Raw genomic sequence first — 25561 nt, forward strand, 5'->3', positions numbered from 1 at the left:
CCTCAGACAATAAATATCCTCTCAGACGCTTGGTGACATCAGGGCTGAGGAATGCTTTGGGAGGACGGTCAGGGGGTAAAACGAGGCTGACGGTTACACACTGCTGAGCTGCTGCTGCCCCTTCACACACACACAGACAAAACACACTTGTTTGGACCACTGAACAAAAACATACAGTACTTGCATGCTGCTATGTCAGGTACCTTTTCGATTAGCTTCGGCCAAGGTTAAAATCATGTTTTCACCTTATACATTAACATCTCGTCAATGTATAATTAGAATCAATTTGTCGTTAGGGACCAATTGGATGTCACATTGATTAACAACGCCTGAAGACCTTTCTCTGGAGGGGGCATGTAAACGAGGCCTGCAACGATTAATCAATTACTAAATTAATTGTCTATTGAGTGAGTATTTTCTGGTTACTTTGCTCTGTATAACACGGTTTGAGGACAAAACGCCTTCATTTAAAAAGGTTTTTTCAACACTTTCTGACATTTTCGAGCAATCTATCAACCAATCCTATTAGAGAATGCACACTTTGTAAAATGAAACTTTTGTCATGTGTATTAAGGATTAAGAATGTTTTTTAATAAAGCAATAAAAAACTTTTTTTAGTGTCTGCTACACTGTATAGCCTAGTCTGTGTTTAGGTTACCAGTAAACCTAAAGCTGGAAGTCATACTGATATCATGACATGCAGCCTCAGTTTTTATCTAAAAATAATGAAGTTCAGTGAAAAAGACTCCCCTCTTTGATCTGGGGTGACCAAACAAAAGTATATCATCGCATGAATGAGATCGTCTGTCCCGAGTCCAGAGTCCTGGAGGATTTACAGTTGTCTTTTATCCACATCTGGAGAATAAACCCAGTGTATAATGAGTGGGTTTTCTGCGGCTCATCCTAAAAATCTACCAAAAGCTTCAGGTCACATTTTTCTGCCATGAAGAATATGATGCAGAGTTTGTATTCAAGGACAAGACAGTGTGCAAGCAATCAATTAAATGACTGATCTGCAGCCATAGGTGACATAAATAATGGATACACACTCAAAGTCTGGAAAGTGAAGCTAATGGCTCAACTCTGTATTGTTTTAAATGACCATCAGAGGGCGACTTGACAAAACAGACACAAAGAACCTTGTGCAGTGTTGCAAAACTCCTAAGAAATCAAGCCTTTTGATTGTCAAGTGAAAAATAAGACAAGCTATAATCACCACATTTAAAAAAATAAAAATAAAAAGGAGCTTAGGTTGTACACAAAGACGTACAGATTGACAAAGACATTGTGTTTTCCTAATCCGTTCACCTGCACACAAACCCACCAGCACCTCAATTCTCTTCACTGACAAAAGCTGAAGCTGGAAACTAGAGCCAAACCAAGGAAGTGACCTGACGATAAAACAAGAAAAAAATAAAAGAGAGACCTGACATTCAGGTTACTCATACACCTGTGGGAACAAATTTGTTCCCAGTGCCACTTCCTTAGTGCTGCCGATATGAATGAACGCCGTTTATCAGTAGTTGGATTATCAGATTCTGTGAAACCCGACACCTTCCTGGATCTCACTTCAGAGTAAAAACTGACTCAAGAGCTTTATAGCCCCGACAATAACTCAACCACTCAACGGGTAGGTGCTAATTTCCCTGACAAACACTAGTGGGTCATCATTAGTCTTTGTACGCAATCTTTTTCTACAACTTTCTAGAATCTGAGAAGTGAAAGTTTGGAAGCAGAAGTTCCGTTGTGTCCTCACTCGGTCGGCAGGGGCCCGGGGGATTATACATGCAGCAAGAGAGGAATACAGAGTGAGCTGCTCACATGGGCACAAAGGAGGCTACTGTGGGAGCTTCCAGCCACAGGGCCTTAACTCAGCGGGACCATGGCCTCTCAACCAGCCTTTGAACTGGTGTTAGTTAAACTTTTTCCCAAGGGTTTGTGAGAGAGAGAGAGAGAGAGAGAGAGAGAGAGAGAGAGAGAGAGAGAGAGAGAGAGAGAGAGAGCCAGGCCCTGGGAATCGGATGTGAAGTGCATCTATTTTGTGTGTTACGTAAGTATGGAGAGGTTACAATATCTGGTTGTTGCACTTTTGCTATTAGGAATAAGCAATATAACACACACACAGTGAATTTTGAGGTTGCACAACATGCAGCATGTCTGACAAGAACACAGAAACTAAATGACTAATCCACAGATAAGACATGTCTAAAAAAAAATTGTGATTATAAACAGGGTCAAGATCAAACACACACACACACACATATATAAATATATATGTATATGTATGTATATATGTATATATATGTATGTATATATATATATATATATATATATATATACACACATACACATATATATATACATACATATATATATACATACATATATATACATACATATATACACACACACACACACACACACACACACACACACACATATATATATATATATATATATATACACATACATACATATATATACATACATATATATACATATATATACATATATATATATACATATATATACATAAAGATGCATACTTGTCATCTTTTAGGACCTTTTTTTGGCATAAACACTGACCTTGACAGGACCAGTAGTCCAAATGGAAACCAAAACCTGGTCCTCATGAGGCACAACCTCATTTCTGAAACACTGTTTGAGATTTAGGCTAAGATTAAAATTGTAGTTAGAGAGATAACACATTGTTTAGGCTGCCCAAAGGCATGGAAATCAGTGCAGAGACCTACAAAGAATAGCTCTGCAAACATGTCCGTGCATTAGGCTGAATGATTGTTTCAAAATCTAAATTGCACACGACTGACACGACACATCTTCCTTCCACAGCTGAGGACGCCAAAGCCAATGACTCTATATCTGTAACCACGCAGCATTACCTGCTGCCAGCTGTACAATTGACAACAGTACAGTGTTCAATCCGCCTCGACTGAGAAATGACACCCTGGGGTGTCAACAGCCACTTGTCGACAGGGAGCGAGATCAAGGCTACAGCTCTGCCCGCTTATACCTGTGCTCGGTGCCAGATCAATGACTGTGCTTGAAACCACCTTTTATCAAGGTGACACTCTCCACTTGTGGAGACATTAAGCTGCTCCACTGGCCTCGGGGGAGGATTTCTATTGTGAGCTTGTTGAAAATCCATTCCACTGGCTTGGTGATATTGATCACAAAAGTGAGTGGGACCGGCACTGGGATTTGACAGGTCCTGCTCTTACCTCAACGACCCCTTGCGCCAACATCCATTAGCAAAATGAGGTGTGGGGAATAAGACAATGGTGGTCACTGGCGCTGCTTCATGCACTGAACACCCCCCCCCACCACAGGAGGAGACGGGGTGCAAAAAAGTCTTTGTGTGTGGGTACGGGTGTCAAAAATCAATAAAGGAAAGGGCTTTTGTTTTCCGTTTGCACTCAAAAATTAAAACTTAAGAGCAGGAGCGATGCAATGTCCACCATAGTCAAGTGACAAGAAGAAACTGCATTGACTTTCCTTCATTTGGACAGCCTAAACAAAGCATTATCCCTCACCTTAACCCTAACCAGATAATGCCTAACCTTAACCAAACCACAGTTCAAATCTTACCCGCACACAAACACAATACAGCTGAAGCCCATGAATGTGGGTTAACGGTGTAATCCCTTTAGGACAGGAGCAAAGGTGTCAGTAGGCTAAGACAACCTGCTCACACTCAAAGTGTACACACATGTATGCGTGTTACCTCTTTAGAACATTTTCTGTGATTTTAAAACACATGGAACCAGATTAAAAGCATCCCGAGAAGGTTCTCTAGACTCAATCAGTGCCAACACAGATTGCAAACCATTAGTTTACAGGGATTACCACCACATTTTAGGGGTCAAACAAAACTGTTCCTGGCCTGTTTCTTTAGCTTCAACCAAGACCATCATCCTGGTTCTTTGGAGGCGAGTTCATTTTACGGATTGTCCCTTTACTGGTTTTGTTGTCGGTAATAAACTAGAAAACTATGTTCTAATGGTAAATGTAGTTATTATTTTTAATTTAGTGCCATTAAGTGTAATCAAGATTACAGGAAATGGTTATCAACTAAATTTAAGGTCACATCATCAGCAGAGCAGCTTCTATGGACATTATGAGAACCCAAAGCCTGGTCCTAATGAGGCAGAACCTGATTCCAATTACAATGATTAAGATGTAAATTATGATTAAGTAGAGGTTATAGGTTAGGCTGTCCAAATGAATGGGAGTCAACGTAATGTCCTAACATGACTAGCTGTGCAAACCAGTGTGTTGTGCCACTCAATATTAATAATGTGCACGTTGTGACAATGACAGGCTTTGACAAGCACTGCAGGGTCATGGGAAATTAGAGTAGCACCAACTACCACTAAAACACTGAGCAGGAGACACATGAAAAGGAAGAAAACGCACACAAAAAGGCTCCTCCGTGAAAAACTACACATACGCTGCAGTGTCTGAAAACGTTTAAAAGACGTTAGTGGGTCATGCTCAGCTCCTATTTCACGAAGCTTACAGTGAAAGAAGCTGCTGGAGATCAGCAGATTAGGAAAACGAACAAGCTGCTCGCAATCGACGCGAGCTTACACTTAAGAATACACCAGGTCACGCACTGTTTCCTGGACAAAACTCAAACGTTTACTCTCTTTATTATTTGAAAACCATAAGTATAAACGTGTTGCACTGTGCACGGAAAAACAGACCGACTACACGTAGCCACGCTTCGTGGTTTCCTTACCCCGCTAGGTTCTGTTCTTCGGGATCCACAGATCGACGGTGGGCGCGGAGCTTCGGGTGGAGAACCCCGCACAGAGTGCTTCCTGCCCGGCAGTGAGGATTCAACTGGGGCCGCTCCCTCTCAGGTGGGACGTGGAGACCGTGCGGCAGCCATTGAGCCAACTGTGGGGAAACCGTGCTCTCTCACTCTTTCTCCTTCTCCCTCTCCCGGCCTGAAACAATGAAAACCACACACACCGAGAGAGAGAAAGAGAAACACACAGTCACACCGCGGGCACCCCGGCGCTACAAGCAACACACACACACACAGCCGGGGAGAATGTGCCACCTGTACAGCGCGACAGCTCCACCCCGCGGTGCTTCAGTGTAATGCAGCTCAGAATGCAATTAAGTGCATTTACTTTTTCTGCTTTTTATACATATTTTTTTCGTACTCGTGGTATATGTAAAGAGTACATGTATGTTATTAATCTGTAGTTATATTAATTTTGTGTAGATGCCCAGTACCATTTGTACAGGTAATGTCTACTAATTCTTGTAGTCACATACTGTAGATTAATTGTGTTTAGCTCCCCCTAGTGGTCACTAAGCAATATCAACAATTTATCTTGCCTGATTTAGCTGGAAACTAGGGGTGGATCAAAATCGGCGATATATCACCTGCCTCCCTAGTGAAATACGATAATTTAATGCACCAGGGTAAATATAGATATTTTAATTAACAAATTAAAAGCGTTCTAAAGTAAACAGTGCCTGCTGGTTTCACTAGGGAAACTTGAGCGGAAGTTTACGGCAGTATTATGGCGGAGAGGGTTATATTAAGAGATGTCCCATCCATATTAAATACATAGACTTAATGTACTTTATTCTCTATGTTGTGAATAAATAGAGAAATCCTGCACTTTGAACTTTTCACAGACATTTTGTTTTCTTGATTGTCTTGCAATACATTGATTATCACAGAATTGTATCATGAGGTACCCGCTACTGAAAACTATCCAAGGCCACATAGGTATGAAAAAGGTATTATTTGGTGCTTTAAAAAAACAAAACTGAACTCTACTCATAGCACATGTTGTTTGGGAGCATGTATTTGTATTTATTGAGTATTAAAGCAATGTATACTGAAGGCTACAGTTGGCTGTCCATCAATTTTGCAGATGAAAATAAAACATGACAGTGTAAAGAGGGAACAGCTTGCTGATGGAAACAGTGCTTCTGTCTCGTGGTAGGTGGAGTGTTGATTTGGCTCCTGATTGATGGGGTCATGGCAAGTTGCTACTAAGTGGCAACCAGTTGTGATCTCACCCATGAGACGTCTCCAGAATTGCAATTTTTTTGCAACCAGAAGTTCAGAGGCATCACCTGGATCTAGGGTCCCAATGTCCCAGTTTGGTTCAGTACAGCATGGGGCATTGGTGCCCTTCCCTTAGGGTACTAGAGTAAAATTATATGGTACGGTCCGACAATCAGCCGATTGGGTGACAGAAAACATAACTCCCTTGCGACCGGTGTTTCTTCCAAGCCCGCGGTCTATCTCCATACAACACTTGATGTCTTGACATCCACAAACCGAGCAGCAAAAAAGAAGAGCTGCTGGATGTCCTCCGTTGTTGTCCGTTGTGTTGTTGTCTCTTATGTCACGTTCGATGACGCTGTTCGCTCTCATGCCCCGCCTGCCTATCACGTAAAGGTACTGTTCTCAGTCGAATAGCAAGCCTGACCCAGGGCTTTAACATTCCAAACTGTACCGTACCAAACCAAACTGTGCCATGATGGAAACATGGCTATCAACTTCCATTCAAATGGAGTTGCCCCCTAATGGCTGTTCAATGTCTTTTCATTTCATGGTTGGCTTCAGAGGAGTGTGTCCATTATTTATATGTGGTTCAGGTTTGCTACACAAAGTCTTAGGAGCCTCTTCTGGTCTTTTCTTCAGAAACCTCCCCATTTTCTTCACAAAGTTGCCCTTTTCTCGCTCTTGCAGTTGTTGCTTCAAAAGGTTAGCAACAGCCTCCTCAAAGTTTCCGTCAGTGGATGACATGGCCCAGAGCAGAAACTTTGCTGGTCCAAACTCTGTACCCAGCTTATTGTAGACGGCCATTTGGATCTTCTCAAGATTTTTCGGGAGGGTGGTTGTTAATTGTCCCACAGTGTTTTCTCGCAGACGTGCCAGCATCCCTTCTAAGTTCAGGCCGTACAGTGATGTCTTTGTTTCTTTCGAAATGTGGATTATCAGTGCTGACAGGAATAAAAAAGTAAAGTGTCTATCTCGCTGTAGCAGCTCCTCGTCGCTGTAGTTGAGATTTGCAGACCTCACTGAAATGATGGCAATGTCCGGTTGTGCAGGCTCCTTGTTTTCACATGGCTCAGGCTCTTTGGTTGCAGTCAACGTCAGTGCATATGCAAGAAGGTTAGCCATTTCCCTCGGTTGCATTAAACGCAGCCTTGTCCGTGGGGTTTTAAGTGGAAGGATATTCATCCATTTGTTAACTGCGCGTGTCACCTCGACTGCAATCAGCTCCTTCATTTTGTTTGCGACATAAGCGTGTTTCCTCGTAAGCCCCAGCGCTGCTTCGAGGCCGAGGTGAACAGAATCTCCAAGGCTGGACATGATGTCTACCTCTGTCACGTACGTATGCTCTAAGCGGCTGAGCCAAAGTCCTGTTAATAATGAGCCAAAGTGAGCACCTATCTGAGGCTCTAAGGTGTTTAGAGCTGTGTTGGTAATCTCCAACACAATTGAATGACTGACTTGAGTCAGCAGACTGGCAGCCTGCGTTTTTACATTCCAGCCATCCATCACTTGCTTCCTTGGTGGAAAGGCCTTAATGACGTATGTGGTGAAGATGTGTTTCATGTAGTCAGATTTAAACACAGGCATGACCAAGTCAGGTCCTCCAGTACTTGATTCCATGTTGTCAATTCTTTACAGGGTGCTATTGAAAATCACATTGGGTGATGTGTGTGTATATTTTAGAGCTACGTGGCCAAACCTCTTTGGTGTTTCATGGCAGTTGGCAGCTGTAATGTTGAATGAACGCCTTCTTCTCCTCTTTCCTACTTCTCGTTCTTCTTGTAATAATGTCCAACAGGCTATACGCTGAGAGGTGTAAGGCTGTCCTCCACAGTTTGAGGTTCACAGTTCAGTAGTTCAGAGCTCTTAAACAAAGTTTCTCCACCCATGTGCTTCCTCATCTGCCCAGTCTCTTCATCCCTTCTTCTTATAAGTCCTTCCAGTAGGTTCAGGCAGGCTGTTCTTCTGTCATGTCACTGCTTCCTTTGCTCCTTTGTTCCTTTACTGTTTGTTCTTTGTTCTGTAGTGTGGCTTTTTGAGGGTGGAGGAATCCAAAACCTTCAACTGTAGGGGGTAACATTACACTTATTATATATACTTATTATACACACCTATTATTCTGATAAGAAGAGAATGAGACTGAAGAGACCAGAGATGTATCCATGGAGGGGACAGAGTCGTTTGGTGGAGATCTTTGAAGAACTTTGATCTGCAATTAAGAATTTTGAAGTGCATTTAAGAGCTTTGACAGACTGTCGCCCTATGTCAGCTGAGATTGGCACAGTGTGGAGGAAAAGGTGTTAGAAGGTGGATGAACCTGCGTTGAAGAAGGATGAGAAGACGATGAGACTGAGGAGACAAGGATGAGAAGAGCCTTTAAACTGTGGAGAGCAGTATCTACGTGTACAGCTTGCCAGCGTTTACAATTAGAAGAAGATGAAGAGTGACAACATAACGGGCTGCTCTGGGAACTTCAATTTTGAAAGACCTGAGAGAATTGATAAGCTTAAAAGTTCGGTTGGCCCGTACGGGGATCGAACCCGCGACCTTGGCGTTATTAGCACCACGCTCTAACCAACTGAGCTAACCGGCCACCGTATGTGCCCCATGACTATCCCTCATTTCTACAACATCTACAACTACTCCGAGTTAACATTTAATCATATAGTTTATTAACTATCTAACAGCGCGCGTGTATAAGTTTACCTCGCCGTCGTAACGACAGAAGCTGTCTTTCTTTACAAATGGGCACCCGCACCCGTCCGTTGCCATAGCGACCCTGTAGAGAGGGCGAGACTGGTCACGTGACCCAGCAAGATGGCGACCACAATGCAGAATGGATGTGAATGTGAGTACTACGTGTTATTATTATCTTACCGTTAGACGAATAAAACAGCGCGTGTTTCCACCGTCGCCGGTTCACATCCACCGGTTAACTGCAATCATTTTTTTTGCCCACAATAAAGAGTCAGTCCCGCCTTAGCCTCGTCTCAGTGTGGTCGCTAAAGTAACACTGAGCACAGCGGGGTCCGCTAACATTAGCCCCTCTGTGATGTGGTCATTTATTGTTAAACGTTACTCAGCTATTTTCACCATCTAACCATCGTCATCTTTACAGACAGTAACGGACTAGTGTATTCACTGTGTTTTGTATCTGTGTGTGTGGTTGTGTTCTCTTTCAGGATTTAAACTAAGCGGGTCCGTTTTGCTGGGAATTTGGATCTGCTGATTAATTGTTCCTCACCATTATCAACATCATCATATCAGAGCGTCAAGATGGCCCTGAATGTGTTTGGTAAGCCGCAGCAGCACACATTAGAGAAAAATAGCTGTTAAGTGTAAAATGAACGTTTTTTTCTGTGTTTATTTAATTATTATATAGATAATTCAACTTATCCTAAGTACAATTCCCAGGCTTTGCATTTCACCTCATGTTGTTCTTCATAGTCCACTACATTTATTTATCGTTTAACACTCACGATTATCTTATTCAAATATGATAAGTAAATTAAATACAATCCCTTTGTATGTATTAAACTATAGAAAGTGTCTAAGGTCTGCTACACCCATTACAATGCTGCTTATACAGTAATGATTCAGCAATAATTTCATAGTTTTCATAGTGTAAATGTTATTGTAAATATAATTTAAACTCTGCCACTTACTGTCAATGTTTAATGTAATGATAATATCAATTTGCGAATAAGTGCATATTATATCTATATATATATATATTTTTTTTTGTGGTTGGTTCATGTAAAATATGTCTATATATGTAAATATATATGTAAATAGTATAAAAGATATAGGAGAAATAGGATATTGTATACATTTCTGTGCATTTTTGAAAAACTATATGTACATATTATGAAGAGACACAAATTAAAATGTTACAAAACAAAAACCTAAACATAGCACATGGGTATATTTACATAGTACAGTGTGGTAAACACATTTTATTTGCTCTTATATAGGTTAGATTATTAGATAGATTATGTACATTATGCCGTTATATTACTGCACAACAACTGTGAACCAAATCCGTTGAAAGTTCAATATTAAGCATTATTCTTCACCACAAAAGAAATGCTGTGTGCGAGTGCATCACAACTGTGCCTGCAGCAGTTTTGAGCCGTTACAGAGTGTCAGCACTCTGCATGTTGTGTCTGCTGCTTTCTCATTAGTGTGACTCTCTATGAGGCCGTGTTGCCTCGAGGAGCAAGGCGAGCCACACTTTACTTACACTAAACCCTGGAGTTATTTTGAAGACAGGATACTGGGGACGGCAACTGCTGCATAGATAAGTGTTGAAGAGTGAACACAGCGTAAACCAAGACAGGAAACACTCTGTATTATGCATTATTATGCATGCAGTGAAGGTGGAAGTGTTCTTGAATGTGTCAGACGCTGGCCAAAATACTGCAGAGTCTGACAATGGTCGTTTCAGTTACATAAGAACCCTATTTGTTATTGTTCATAGTTTTTTGCAGGAATGGCTGCAAAAATTTAATTTAATTAAACAACTATTATTTAATGTTTAAGTGCAGTACAGTAACTACTTGGTGTAAAAACTGTATTTCCATGTGCCGCTGTTCAGTAGCCACTGCACTGCAGAGTTCAGCTAACTGCAACTGACTGCCTGGGGCTAAAATCATTTATTTGGCTTTGCGCTTATAGTCTATTATTAATGGTTAGCATAGTTTACTGTATGCTCTGCAGCTCAATTTAAAATACAATTTATTTTTTAGTTGTTTGAAAAGTTGCACATTATTAAACAGTTGTGCATCCTGAGGTTAATTACAAAGTAATTAAAGAAAGCTGAAAGCCTTGTTGCTTCATGTGTCTTGCTGTCAGTGTAAAGTAAACAGCTGTTTGTTTTAATGTAGCTGGTGGAGCAAAAAATGAATTAGAAAATTAATTGTCCTTGAAAATAAGGTGATTGCTCAGATCATCCATTAAACCAGTCTTTGATTACATTTGATTTGACATGTTTTAGATGTTTTATACACTGTTGTGTTTTGTCCACATGGGGACGCTGTAGCGAAGGAAGTGAAGTTGTAGAGCACTGTTGCAACTGTTTTATCCATAACTGTGCTTTTTCTCTTTCCAGATCATGATGAATACAGACCACCAGTGTGGAAGTCTTATTGTAAGTGTCCATTTTTGAGACACACTGGATTATAATCCTGATTATAACTGTGATATACCTGTGTACATGTGTTTGTTTTTAGTTTTACTCATTGATCGCTGTGTATTTTCGCCCCTAGTATACCAACTCCAGCAGGAGGCACCTCACCCACGCCGACTCACCTGCACCTGTGAGGTGAGGACATCCTCTTACATTGTTGACCAGTTTGCGGTGTTCAGTGTCATATTATCACAATATAATAACAATAATCAACTTTATTATGAAGAACTATATATATATATATATATATATATATATATATATATATATATATATAAATAAATGTAGAACATACTTTACAAGAAGAAATTAATTGTATACATAAAAAAACCCCAGCATAAATTAAGTAAGAACAGTATAAAGAAGTTTGGGAAGACAAAGAGATGGAAACTAATGTATGTCATATGTTGTAGTAAAAGTTTGTTGCATGAGCACAAAAATACATAAATGGATACAGTAGCTTGTCCAAAAACTTCAACTTTTTGACATTTGCAGCATAAAATAGTCTAAATTTTGAATTTTGAAGCTCAATAAATGTTGTTAGTGGACGTGCTATTGTGGGTTACACTGAAATAACTTCATAAATAAATGAATACACAAATGTAAAGCTCCATATGTGTTTTGTAAGTAGTGGACTAAGTGTTAGCAGAGGCAGCGTCCTGGCCCAGGGCATCCAGGTGAGACACAGTATTGCTGATATTCACAAAATGCCACGCACCAGCATGTCTACCTCATTGAGAGGCAACCACCAGATGTGTGTGTGTGTGTGTGTGTGTGTGTGAGATGCTTGATAAATAGCTGTTGGTTTCGATTCCCTGGCCTGGTCAGGTAATGGGTGCTGACCTAGTTAAAAGCAGCAGACGGATGGATTGGCCACCCGCCACCACCTCAGTGCTGCCACCAGCCCCATGTTGTCTTCAGGGAGTCCAGCCATATGTGGTTTAATGATGCACCAATAAGCTGCTGCTTATTCATTTGTGTTATGTCTGGTTGACTTTGTAAGACCATGAGTTATAATGTTTTGGTTGTGACTCTTGGTGCTAACAAAACAAGCAATAAGAGGATCCCAACACGGGCTTAGGAGCAGCAATAATTATTATCATTTCTAGTGAAAACAAAGGTCCTTGTTTCAACCTTTCCATGCCACAGATGCTCGGTCAGGATCTTCAATGTCTTTGCAAATGTCAATCGAGAAAAGTTAGCTTCACCATGAAGAGAAAAGAAGGAAAATAATACTGACTGCTTTTACAGGCAGCTGCTTTTTCTCCTGCTCCTTTTTCGCTTGGAAAATATGAACGTTTCATGTTGTGAATCAAGATGATAGAAGAAGGAAAAAAAGGGAGAATCAGAATTACATGTGCTTTATTGGCTAGATATGAGTGCACAGCACATTATTAGTCAATTTTCTGCTTTAATTTGTTCTCAACTTTAACTTGAAGTTATTGCTGCCTCGTTGTGCGCTGCACAAGGTTTCACCGTGCAACAATTTATTTCATCATTTCTTTTAAAAAACCTGCTCTGCAGCGGGACATTGAGATTGTCTTCTTCTTCTTCTTTCAAACACCTTTTTTTATCCTTCAGCTCAGCAGGAGGTTGGGTGAGCATTAGTGACGGCTGTTAGGGCCTTTGAGCGCAGTACTGGGAAACATCCAGAGGTGAACATGCTTGATTCCCTCCCTGACTAGCTCCAACACCAAATTTTATTATTGTACTCACTTCTTATGGACTGTAAAAGCTGACGTTTGGATCCTAATATTCACTTTATTGTGACAAATCTTTGACAAATGCACTTCACACACACACACACACATACACACAGAGCGTAGGAATTAATATTCACCACCGCTTGTCGGGTCTTTGTTGATTTATTGGCTCAACAGCAATTTTTGTGGAGCACAACAGAAACGTTCCGCCTCTTTTATCTGACTCGTGCAATATTCTCCACACACTCGCACTCACGTGAATGTGCCAAAACATTCGGCAAGAGCACACAGCAGGTATTATTATTATCTGGGAGGCAGTGACATTTCACACACTCGATTGTTGACATCGTTGTATTGACTTTGGACCCACTGTAGAGTTCCCCGCGTGGTCTTTTGTAAATAAAAACCCGCTTGTTGTACTGTTTCTGTACCCACAAGACAGTTGGAAACATAAACCCCACTTTTAAATTGTAAAACGTAAAAGAAAAAAAAACTTTTTTCTCTTTGCAGGTTGATTTGATTCAAATGTGATTTATTCTTTTTTTTCTGCAGGTGGACAACCGACCTAAATACTATGGCAGAGAGTGAGTTTGCATTCTGTGTGTTTTCATTTCCATTGAATTTTTCCCTTCACTTCAAGTGCTGTTTTTTTTTTTTTCAACTCAAAAATGCCAATACTTTCCCCCTCTTCCTCCTCCTCCTCTTCCTCTCTGTCCAGGTACCATGGGATGATCTCAAGAGAAGAGGCCGACCAGTTACTGAGTCAGGCTGAAGGCAGCTACCTCATCAGAGAGAGTCAGAGACAGCCAGGCACATACACGTTGGCTCTAAGGTTTGTTTTTATATACACAGTAAATATCTGTGTGTGTGTGTGTGTGTGTGTTTGGCAAATTTAGGGAGACTCATACAATCCTAAATAACCTGAGCTGTATTTGAATCTTTATATCTTTAAGTCTTGAACATGAAGCCCAGTAAATTGGGAGAAATAAAGATTTTTTTTATTTTTGTTAAAATCAACTGACAATTCATAGCAAAATGGAAATTTTGAAAACATAAACCATAGAATAAATTATTATTATATATTAACAGAGTGGCTTTCCTTGTGGATGATACTGTTTCTTATTTAGAGTGGCCATAAGGGGCAGTTTGCATCTTTGTGAAAGATCAATGTGCTCATGTGAACAGGCCGCCAGGTATTTGTGAGATCAGGTGTGAGGGTTTTAACCTCATGTTACTTTTAAGGTAGTTTTAAGCTGCTCAGCAGCGCTCATCTCTTAACTCACATGGCTCCACCACCACTCCACCGTCCAGTGAATCTGTTCTTGTGTTTGTCTCTAACTGTGCACAACAAATTTGACGTTTTAGGAATCATTATAGCAGGTAGTGAGCCTATTTCTTGCTCAGAGGCACTTCAGTTGTCACAGAAGAGCAGAAGCTGAATCCAAAGAACCTAAAACAAAAACTAAATGATTAAAAGTTGCAGATGAATCGCAGTTAAGTTTGACGTGAATGGGAGCTGTCAGTTCCTCAGAGTAGGTGTCACACTTTTTAAATGGGTGCATGGCTCCATTTGCATGCAGTTTTGGGTCAGTTTGTTCTATTCATAGTCGCGTCATTCTTCCACCTGCACATTTCACTCCGTCTCCTCCATCCCTCTGGTTATAATTACATTCCATAAATACACCACAGTCAGAAACTTGGGTCCCAGTTCGGGGTTTGTTAGAGAAAGGAAAGGTTGGATTCTGGGTTAATGATGGACTGACTCGGTTTTGTCTCGAGGTGGTTTCGTGGTGATTCGCTGAGGAGCAGAACTCGTGTGTTGGCCCAGTTCAGAGTCACTATTTTAAGTAAACGGCTGCGTTTGGCTCTGTTTAAATTGTCCCCGTGATCAATTTTGATCATGTTATATCCAAAATGGACATTTAAGTAAGATCTTAAGCTTTAAAACTAGACTTAAACTTTTAGTGCACATCTGTAACTCTAGTTAACTATACTATAGTTACAGTAACTTTTTTCTGTTCAGTGTTTGTTGTCCTAGTTTCCATGACTTTTAATATGTACGTACATCAAGTAATTGAGAACTTGGAATTAAAATTCCCCCAGTATGTACCTCTCATACTTCTTTCCTTCTTCTTCCCTCTCGTCAGATTTGGGAACCAGACGAGAAACTTCCGTCTCTACCATGACGGGAAGCACTTTGTCGGGGAGAAGAGGTTCGAGTCCATCCATGACCTGGTCACGGACGGTCTCATCACGCTCTACATAGAGACAAAGGTGTGTGTTTGTATTAAGAGGCACACACAAACCCCTGGAAACAAAACCTCTGACTGCACGTCGATGTTTGAAACTGCCCTCTCCCCTGTCAGGCGGCGGAGTACATCGCTAAGATGACCATAAACCCGATCTACGAGCATGTGGGCTACACCACTCTGAACCAGGAGCCCACTCTGAAGAAACACCTGCCACAAAGCCCTGAGGCTCCTGATGGACCTGCTGCGGTCAAAGATGACTGCAATGCAGAGGAGAGGGTGAGAACGCTCGCTATCCTATGTCATGTATGTTTAAAACAATGACAGTGGACTGGCCGTGCTCACTATCATGGAAAACACTGTTAAACAGATGATGATGGATGTATTATTCTGTTATTGGTAGTGTGGGTTGCACTCTTTATTATATTCAGTCAGTGTTCTCATATATAGCATCCTCATTATTCCATTATGTGGAAATAGGTATAAAACAATGATATACACCACAGTGAATGGATAGTATGCTCCAAACTAGTTGGCAGTTTTGTCTTTATTGGTAAGTATTGGGAAAAAGTGCAGAGCTAAAACAAGGGTAAAGGTGAGAAAAGTTTGTGTTTGTACAGAACTGAGATGGAAGCATGTGAGTTGATGAACATGGTGAGAGGAGGAGGAGGAGGAGGATGGATGCAGAGGAGAGATGGCCTCCAGCCAAGGGCTCTGCAGTAAAATTGCATAACAGCAGCTTGCCTGCAGAAACCGCCTACCTCCCGAAAGCCATGTTCATGAATGGAGTTTGCAGTTGTTGCCTCGTTTGTTTCCATTCAGCTTTGAGGCAATCGCGGTTTGTTCGCGCGGGTGTCTAAATTTCTTTTCTTTTCTTTTGTTTTGGGGGTGGTTGAAAACAAAAGAGGAGAAGTGCTTGCGCGACCGCGACGAGAACCTCGCTCATGAATATAAACATGCACAGCCCGCTCGCGCTGGACACCGAGCGCACACGACACTTGTGGTGTGCAACATTTGACGCGTTTATCTGTTACACCGCTGCGGAGCCTCCTGAGGCCTTGTGTGACCCGCAGTGCGTGACCACCTACACTGCACCTCATTCATCACTGTCTGCACATGTGCACATGTGTGTGCTTGTATGTATATCTTCTTGAGGACCAAAACATTTATAAACCATAAGAAGCAAGTGCATTTTGGCTGGTCCTCACGACTTAAAAGAGCCTTTTGCGGGGTTAAAACCTCATTTTTAGGCTTTAGGGTTGGATTCGGTTTGGGTTAGACATTAAGTTATTATGGATAACATTATATTTAAAAGTGTCCTCACTAAGAATACAGCACAAGAATGTGTGTGTTGGATGGTCCAGTGTACGTGTGTGCTTTTATAATTGGGTGGATTTGCAGACAAAGCAGTGTGGTTTGTGACATTGAGACCAGAGGTCTCTCTCTCGCGCTCGCTCTCTCTGCCTGTAGGGAAGTCAGGAAATGCATATTTCATATATGTTGACGTTAACGCAGCTAATCGGTGTTTATGTTGCGTTAAATGCAGCTTTTACGGCCCACACAGGGGCTGATGAAGACGCGGTTGAGGCGATGCAGCTTTAAAAATTAATTCTTTAAAGGGCTTGTTATGGGATTAGATTCACGAGACGGTGACGGGGACGATCGCTAAGTGGAGATTTCATTTTCTAATGCACCTTTAATCACATTTCGTAGAGTATTTCTTCCTTCATCTACGTATAGTTCTAGATCTGTGTGTGTAATCGTGTTGCTCTATTGTTAGCAACGCAGTCTGTCTCAACACAGTGTGAAAAAAAGCAGTCATTAAAAAACCATGACCAAGTCATACATATTCACTGTGTTGTGTACATGAGCCGAGGATAAGGGAATTTGAATCTGTTGCGTGGCTGGAAATTCGCGTTTTTCTTGGTGATATCTGCTGAGGACGTCACCAAAAAATCAGTTTTTATTAGTATTCAAAGAGCATAAAGCGTGTAGGTTGTTGCAGAGTAACAGGATTTAGTGCCCTCCTGCTGTTTTGTTGACATTAGGCAGAGGGAAAAACCAGATTCCAGCGTCCTCATCCTCCCCAGAGGCAACATTTTAAAGGATTCATAGAGTCGTGAAACAATAGAGAAACAGATTACACGTTGTATAAAATCGATACCAGTTGAAGGCCACTTTTCTGACAGGAAACCATACCTGCAGTCCTGCACAGGTGCAAATGTACCTCATCTTACCTCCATGCATATGCTCAGTTGTGCTATTTTTAGCGGTTAATGGCTGAGTTTGCAATTTTTAATCATTAGCATTGGCCATTTATCGTCACAGGTGGAGTTTCCTCTTTTATAAGTGCCCTAAAGCATTTTTATTTTCATCTAAAAGTTGATTAGACAAAGTTAATTTTGGGTTTCATATTTAGTTTATACATATTTTGTGACTTTGGGTGTTTGAAAGCTTTCATTTGGATTTAATCCAAATATAAAGTCAGTGGTGGAGCAGCAACTCCTTTGTGCTGTGTTTTTGTCAATGGACTCTGGTTTAAAAAAAACTATTCCTTTTAACCAGAAAAGGGAATTTCTTCAGGTTGAAAGTGCGCTTTCATTGTGTTTCTTCTCTTCTGGCGGAAATTGATGAACCACAGCAGATGCAGACGCTTGTTTACAGTGTCGCAGAAACCCGTGGAACATCAGCGGTGGAGGAGCTGGTGATGAGGAGGAACGGAGCGAAACAAAGAGGAACGCAAAGTGCGAACGAGAGAATGAAATAAACAGCTCATTCTCCCCCCCTCCTCCTCCTTCTCCTCCTCCTCCTCCTTCTCTCCTGGGACTGATGAGGTCGGCAGGATTGGTGGCAAAAACAACAAGAATCACGGCTATTCTGATTGGCTCCCGCTCCTCTCAATGTGACCTGTTAAATTCATCCATTACGGCTCCGTAGCTCAGCCTCCCCCCATCACCTCCTCTTCCTCGCCTTGCTCACTCCGCCCCCCCCCTGCCTCCTCCTCTTCCTCCTCCTCTGCTGGTTCTGCCTGGTGAGTGTGTAGAGGGAAAGCAGATTAACGCACACACTGAGCCATGTGGGCTGAAGCGCTCACCAACACGAGACAGGGATTGGAGCGCTCACTGTGCCGCAGCACTTTGGTTTGAGGGATTTCTGCGAGGATTGGAGATTTGTTGAATTGTATTCTTTTAAATTCTTCTTATTTAGATCTTTTATGAGCTTCGTTTTTGTGAACTGGAATTGCAGCATGCAGCGCCATCAGCATGCTGAGCTGATGTGATTGGCTGATCTATTTCAGCTCCTCGCTTTGGGATGTTGTTGATGTGATTTGAAAATCCAGCTCTTGCATCATATTTACCCCTTTTCTTTTTTATTCGGTTACAGTTTTTCCTTGTTTTTTTAATTGTTTTTTATTCACGGGATTCAGGTTTTGGTGTCAAAAGCCAAGGTTTTGTTTTAAAACTTCCACACCGAAACGGCACATGCCACGATGCCGAGCCGTGAGTCACACATGACTAAAAGAGGGAAAAAGCAAACGCGCAGGCGAGCCAAGAAGGACACAAGTCAGAAGGGCTCTTTGTTTACGGCCGCGCTTGGGCTAAATGTCAGCACTGGTTCAATTCCCTCCCTGCCAGTCTCTGGCAGCACATCTGACCCCGGCACGGGCTCAGGGACCTTTCTCAAGCGGGCACCAGCCCCTTCTAAACCCACCTCCCCTGCTTCCACCTTCTGGCGACCAATCAGATCTTTTGCCCTTTCACAGCTCACGTCTTTGGTGCGGCGGGCGACACTGAGGGAGAGCGACTTGGCGCCCAAGTACGAGAAGGTCCACAACTTCAAGGTGAGGGAATGATTTCGCTTTGCAAATCCTCTGCGTGTGTGTGTGTGTGTGTGTGTGTGTAAAGAGTTGCTGATTCAGCTCATGGGGTCTTATTTAAATTTACCTCAGAGAGCGCACACACACACACATTTCCACATTTACATGTCAAGCGTTCAGCTTTTGTTTGCCTTATTTCCATATTACAAGTGGCCATTAATAAAGAACACAAAGGTCAGGGCCACAGTTTACTGAGCTCCAGAGAAATGTGTGTGAACACACACACGCACACACTGACACACACAGCACTATGAAGTGACAAAGATCATTTGCATTTCCTTATATAGAACCAATTTATGCAATAAATGGGACAGAGTTAAACTCTGTCCGCCCTCTCAGGACCTCCATTATGTCTCCACCGCTCTTTTGTCAGTGTCTGTTATTGCGTAAGAAAACCTTGATGTCTCTTAAATCACTTTTAAGAATAAAGTAACACACAAATAAACATCATTTTCTCCACTGTCCTCATCTCCTGCGCTAGGTTCATACGTTCAGGGGGCCTCACTGGTGCGAGTACTGTGCCAACTTCATGTGGGGTCTCATCGCTCAGGGAGTCAAGTGTGCAGGTGAGAACCACAAAATGTGATCACACATTTACACACTGTATGCTTGTATCTCAACTGTTGCGTGTTGCCTCCTCCTCCTTCTCCACCTCCACCTCCACCTCAGGAAGTGGGACGGCGGGCTAAAGTTAGCCGTCACTTCTGCCGTTTGACTCATCCACTTTTTAAATGTTAAAATATTCAACTTGGTTCCAGTGCGATCGTGACGGTGTGTGGGTGCATCTGCAGCGTCTATTTCCAAATGCTGCTTTTTACCAGCTCGTCCTTTGTAGATTCATAGATTCAGTGTGTTGTACACGAGCATTTAAAAACAACACAAGTACAGACAGAATTAAAATAAATCAATACATCAATCAATCAATAACAAACTGCTGGTAGAGCTGACTTCTGTCTTTCCTCCCTGACAGACTGCGGCTTGAACGTCCATAAGCAGTGCTCCAAAGTCGTGCCCAACGACTGCCAGCCGGACCTGCGGCACGTCAAGAAGGTGTACAGCTGTGACCTGACCACGCTCGTCAAAGCCCACAACACCAAGAGGCCGATGGTGGTCGACATGTGCATCCAGGAAATCGAGGCTAGAGGTGAGACGCAGTCAGTACTGTATGTCCCTATGTCGACATACTGTAGCTTAACTACGTCTTTTAATTGTTCCGCTCACTTTATTTGTTGTCTGCCTCCGGTACACTAGGTGGCGATACGCCCGCTTTCAGCTTGGTAGTAGTAGGTGGTTTCCAGTTCACCTCGCGATTACTTGTTGTAACGTTTTCTCCGTCACTACACTACAGATCTCCGCGCGTCTTTTGCATCGGTACGGAGGCTTACGCAGTACTTCCACTAGAGGGTAGTGCCGAGCACCGAGTTGGAAAGCATCAACAAACACTGAGAGGTTATTTTTATTGCGCTTGAGTCGAAAATAGACTGAAACACAGGCGGATTTCGTGGCGGTGGAATGTAAGACCACTGAATGTGAGTCATCGTGTTGCTCATTGGTGTCGGCGAGTGGAGAAGCGGCAGCACCAGTGGCATTTTCAATATTTCTGTATGTCCGCCACAACTTTTCACAACTTGCTTCATTGAACAGCCCCTTGAAATCAAACCACAGCACGACAGTGAGTGAAGCCAAGTGCCTGGAAGTCACTCTCTGTTTTCTGACTGCAGGGATAAACCAGGGAAAATGTCTTAAATTGGACACTGCAGCTTAGGTCGCTTCTTCGTCCTTTCTTCTGACTGATTGGACTGTTGACTCTAATACTGCCCCCCACGATACGCAAATTTAGCGTATAAATGGTCCTTTTCAGGAATAAATGCAGTAATAATTCAACTACCAATCGCATTATTTGGGTGTTAGTTTAGTACCATTTCAGTCAGATTTTACATGTGTTTTAAAAGTCCCATTTTAGTCAGACTAACACAATAAGTAGTATGTTGTTGACAAAAAAAGCCATATCTATGTAAAGGTGTGTTCCCAGGCAGAATAAACGCTGCCACACACAGCAGTTTGCAGTTATCGACTGCAGTTCGAGACCAGAGTCTAATTAATACGTTAAATCAATAAAGACATTTAAGTTGAAGTAATTGTACTCGACTGGAACATCCCCACAGAGGACCTACCTACATATTTTCCCAAGTAACTGACACCGTTCGATAAAGTAGCTCCAAAAAAGAGTCGCTATAATTATGTCTGGAAATTACAGACGCTCCCAATTTATCAGCTGAACATCAGTGTTGATTTAAATTCACTTTATTGACTGTCGTCACAGCGTTAAATGGCATTGATGGTTAGATTATGGACCATGTATATGTCATCATGTAAATGTAATTTAAAACTATAGACTTATTATAGTTTTATTAGAATTATATATGTGACAGTTGTTCTTTTCTGAAAGAAAGAACTTTTTTGGCTAAAACTTTGTTAAAAGTGATTTTAGAGTGTTATGTGTTTTTATTGGTCCCCTATCAGCCTAGGTATCACTGCTTTATGCTCTTTGAACGTAGTTTTCAAGGAAAAAAGACAACTTAATTGTATTATTGCTTTATTTGACTATCTAAATATTGTTTTTCTCAAGAAAGAGGAAAAAAGGGGTGCTAATTTTATATTATTTATGATTTTAAAAGCACAATTGTAAGCACAAGTTTTGGCTCCCCTAAATTATATGCACTGGACCTTTTAAAATGTCTTCTTTCTTCAAAGTGACATTATTTGCTTTTGAGAGGCTAAAGCCAGAAAATGTTATCACCATAGAAGTCTCCTACATTATTAATCAGATACAGAGAGTGTAGCCAATAATCAAAGCTCTAAAAGTGATTATTAATTACCCTGAAGCTCAGGTTTGATTCCTCCAACTCTCCTTGTTGTCCTGCAGGTCTTCAGTCGGAGGGTTTGTACAGAATATCAGGCTTCAGTGAGCTCATCGAAGACGTCAAGCTGGCGTTTGACCGAGGTGAGACTCCTTCATCTTCCGTTATCTGTCGGTATATCAACACAGTCACTCATTGATATATTAAATTTCTCCGCAGATGGAGAGAAAGCAGACATTTCCTCAAATGCTTACGAGGACATCAACATCATCACGGGAGCCCTTAAACTCTACTTCAGAGAGCTGCCCATCCCCCTCATCACATACGACGCCTACCCACGATTCATAGAAACCGCAAGTACGGCCCGATGCTCTTCATGTCATACGAGATTTGAGCCATAATTTGATCCAATTTCCAGTGCGGTATTTATCACGTTTGTCTTTCACAGAGGTCTCAGACCCAGAGAAAAGGCTGGAGTCGCTCCATGAGTCCTTGAAGCTGCTGCCGCCGGCTCACTGCGAGACTCTGCGATACCTCATGGCTCACCTCAAGAGGTCGGAATAAGCCGCGGCTTCACTCACAGCTGATTTAACTTGTGAAGTTTCTTATTTGGCTTGAATCCTTGTGTTTTTGTGTGTCCGTCCAGGGTGACCCAGTGCGACAAGGACAACCTGATGCCCAGCGAGAACCTGGGCATCGTCTTTGGCCCGACACTGATGAGGGCCCCCGACCTGGACGCCATGACGGCACTCAATGACATACGATATCAGAGACTGGTGGTGGAGATGCTTATTACCAATGAAGACGTGCTGTTCTGAGAGGAAAGGAGGGGTAATATTCTTCTAAGGAGGAGGAGGAGGAGGAGAGGAAGGACACAGATGCTCGTACAGTGTGCACTGACTTATTGTGGACAGATGAAAATGAAGGAGAAACACGCACGATACATGAGCAGTGAAGGAGGCGGCGGTTTGCAAAGATGAGACACTTGAGTGGAAGTGGAAGGACGCAGTGTTTTCACTACGTTTGAATGAAGTAAAACTTAATCAATAAAACCAACTTGAAGCTTTTACAAAATGTAATGTTACAACTTCACAAAAAGGTTTAAAGAATCATTCCCTTTCTTTGTGGAGAAAAGAGAAACACTGCGATCCAACCTCATGTTCACATCTTTTTTCTTCTTAAATGGATGCCTTGACTTTTTATATATATATATATATAGTTAGCCGTCCTCACCCTGCTTATTTGGGGGGAGACTAGAAAGAAGATCAGCCATCGTTTTAAAAAGCTCCGCTCTGCATTGGAACCAATTGAAAAATGCTGGTGAGGACAAAGTGCCACCTAGTGGCCACTCATTGTTTCAGTAGAATAAAATGAAGAAGCGCCGCTTCCAAGTTAGTGTCAAACTGTGACTGTAAGAAGACGTGTCGTGTCCTTTTCATCCTCTCCGGGACAGAGTAGAAGCCCTGGTGTTGTAACAGTGAACAGCTGGATGAATGGACTAATGCATGAATGGATGAAGAATGAATGGAAAGTGTGAATAACTCACCTGGAACTGAAGTGACTTGGACCTATTGTGTTTGCAGTACTTTTGTTTTTTGTTAATTCTGTGCAGCTCTTATGTGTAATTAAACCCCAGCAACATTAGTTTTACAGTTATATAACATAGAAAATCAACTCGGGCTGCAATTAACCTTCAATCAGTTAATCTGTACATTATTTTCTTCATAAATCAAGTACTTATTTGATAAAATGTGGGAAAATGTCGACGGTTGTTTACCAAACCTGGAAATGATGATTTTCTCAAACCGAAATGACTCTTGATTTAATGATTTCTTTGTGATATGACGCAAAGAAACCAGAAAATATTCACATTTAAGAAGCTGAAAAATCAGAAAGCTTGTTTTAATTATTGAAAAAAAATATCAAAATAGTTGACGACGGCCAGTGTTAACCAGTGTTGTTGCAGTGTAATTACACTCAGTATTGGAGCTGTAAAATGAATGATTCCCCCTTTTTTTTGTCACTGTTTCGGAATCTATTTGATGTTCTCACGCTTCTCCACCTTCCAGCTTCAGGATGAAAACCCTCCTGAAAGCTCAGCGTCAGGCTGTGCGATGCTTGGGGAAAACCTCAGTAATAAGTGTTAGTGGTCATATTTTACAGCAGGGGCAGATTGTGAAGTGAGACGCGCATCATCATTGAATTGAAACAGTGCTTTATGTTGTTTTTGCTTTGGGTTTATGTACATTTTTGTCTAAAAAGAAAAAAAGCAGTATTATACTTGAGCAGTGTTAAGATGCAGATGCCTGGATGCAGCTACTACACGGATAACTAAATAATTATTGGCCTTGTTAATTCAAAGATAACTAAATGTTGGATACTGTAAAAATTTGAATATCGCGCATCCCATCCTGGAAAAATTAAAAGCGAAAAAATGTGGTACAAAAAGATTAATAAGTGTTCAAGGTTGTATGAGTATTTGTAGTTTTTCATCAGTGTAATATTCCTTCCCTGCTCAGTGTGCCTATTGACGGGGAGGCCGTAACTGTGAAATACTCAAGAGTTAATATTGTTTTCTCATGAATAAAACAAGGGACCAATTAAATAGGTTTTTGATCTGCGGACTCTGCCTTGTACAGACAGATTCTCCTACTTGAAAGTCATCAAAAATGTGAAATGATTGAAAATACAGAAGAGCAGTATGTAATGTGGGACAATGATGTGTTTGAATTCTCTGTTTTCTGCCATTTGACTCCCCAATCCCTGGTCGCTAATAACACACACTCATTTATTTCGACACCCCCCCCCATTTCTGTCGGGGGACCACTAACGACATCTTACTAATTAATGTTCTTCATTTGCAAAGCAGCGGCGACTTGCCGCCACGCTGCAAGACACACTTTACAAAGCAAAGACAGAGTTGTAAAAAAAAAGTTAAGTGTAATATACGTTTTTTTTTGTTTTAGTTGTTTAATTGTTCTTTATTTTTACTGCTGTGTTTGACCTTTATGTTTGTTAATTTCTTCAATAACTAACTAGCATCAGTTACAAATAGTGAGCCCTCCATCATGACATGTGTTTTTTTTTTTATAATTGTCACTGCTGTAAAGGATTTTCTATATGGTTTATGCATGGTGGAATTAAATTATTAATTATGGCTTTGAGTACTATTCCTTACATACTGTATTCCCACCTTTATATACATAATTGGAGTATGATTTTTAAAACTACCTATTGCCTCAGTGCAATACATGTATGGTGTTTTCGATTTGTAAGGTGAATAAAATCAACTTTAAGGGGGAAAATCACTTTTCAAAGCAGCAAAAAAAGTCAAAGGGAGACAAGTTAATTAGGGCCACATAGGAATAAAATTAAAACAGCATGAATTTTGAGATTAAAGTCAGAATTCTGACATTAATCTCAGAATTCATGCTGTTTTATTTATTTATTTATTTTTACTTGAGGCCCTAATACTCATTTGAAAAGTAGTAATACTATTGTACATATATGCAATCAGTGGTTTAAGTGGTTATTAAATGTGAAGTTGGTGTGCTCAGCTTGCACCACGTGATCCAGGGCTGCATTTTGAGCTTCTCCTATTGGCTGTTCCTTGATTGAAGGCGCCTCA

The 25561-nt window shown here is 41.4% G+C and overlaps 2 protein-coding genes and 1 non-coding gene across 5 annotated transcripts in view; 1 reads left to right on the forward strand and 2 right to left on the reverse strand.

Moving 5' to 3' along the window:
* Window positions 1-5005, reverse strand: part of LOC122765115 (FERM, ARHGEF and pleckstrin domain-containing protein 1-like) — a 50975-nt gene extending 45970 nt beyond the window's left edge. For all 3 annotated transcript variants that reach the window (XM_044019216.1, XM_044019217.1, XM_044019215.1), the window contains exon 1: window positions 4760-5005. The gene's annotated coding sequence lies outside the window, so the exon portion shown is untranslated. The remainder of the gene's footprint in view (window positions 1-4759) is intronic.
* Window positions 5006-8574: 3569 nt separating this feature from the next.
* Window positions 8575-8648, reverse strand: trnai-aau. Its single transcript has one exon. It is a non-coding gene; the product is annotated as a tRNA-Ile (tRNA).
* A 217-nt stretch (window positions 8649-8865) lies between these two features.
* LOC122765347 (N-chimaerin) lies at window positions 8866-25090 on the forward strand. Its single transcript, XM_044019554.1, has 15 exons — window positions 8866-8903; window positions 9238-9350; window positions 11166-11204; window positions 11323-11378; window positions 13499-13530; window positions 13665-13778; window positions 15094-15220; window positions 15313-15474; window positions 18959-19036; window positions 19554-19638; window positions 20043-20216; window positions 21999-22076; window positions 22153-22290; window positions 22382-22487; window positions 22580-25090. Exons 2-15 carry the CDS (start codon window positions 9332-9334, stop codon window positions 22749-22751), a joined length of 1380 nt encoding a protein of 459 aa, XP_043875489.1. The 5' UTR covers window positions 8866-8903; window positions 9238-9331; the 3' UTR covers window positions 22752-25090.
* Window positions 25091-25561: the final 471 nt, after the last annotated feature.

Source organism: Solea senegalensis, linkage group LG2 (genome assembly GCF_019176455.1).
Source record: "Solea senegalensis isolate Sse05_10M linkage group LG2, IFAPA_SoseM_1, whole genome shotgun sequence".
Lineage (NCBI taxonomy): Eukaryota > Metazoa > Chordata > Actinopteri > Pleuronectiformes > Soleidae > Solea > Solea senegalensis.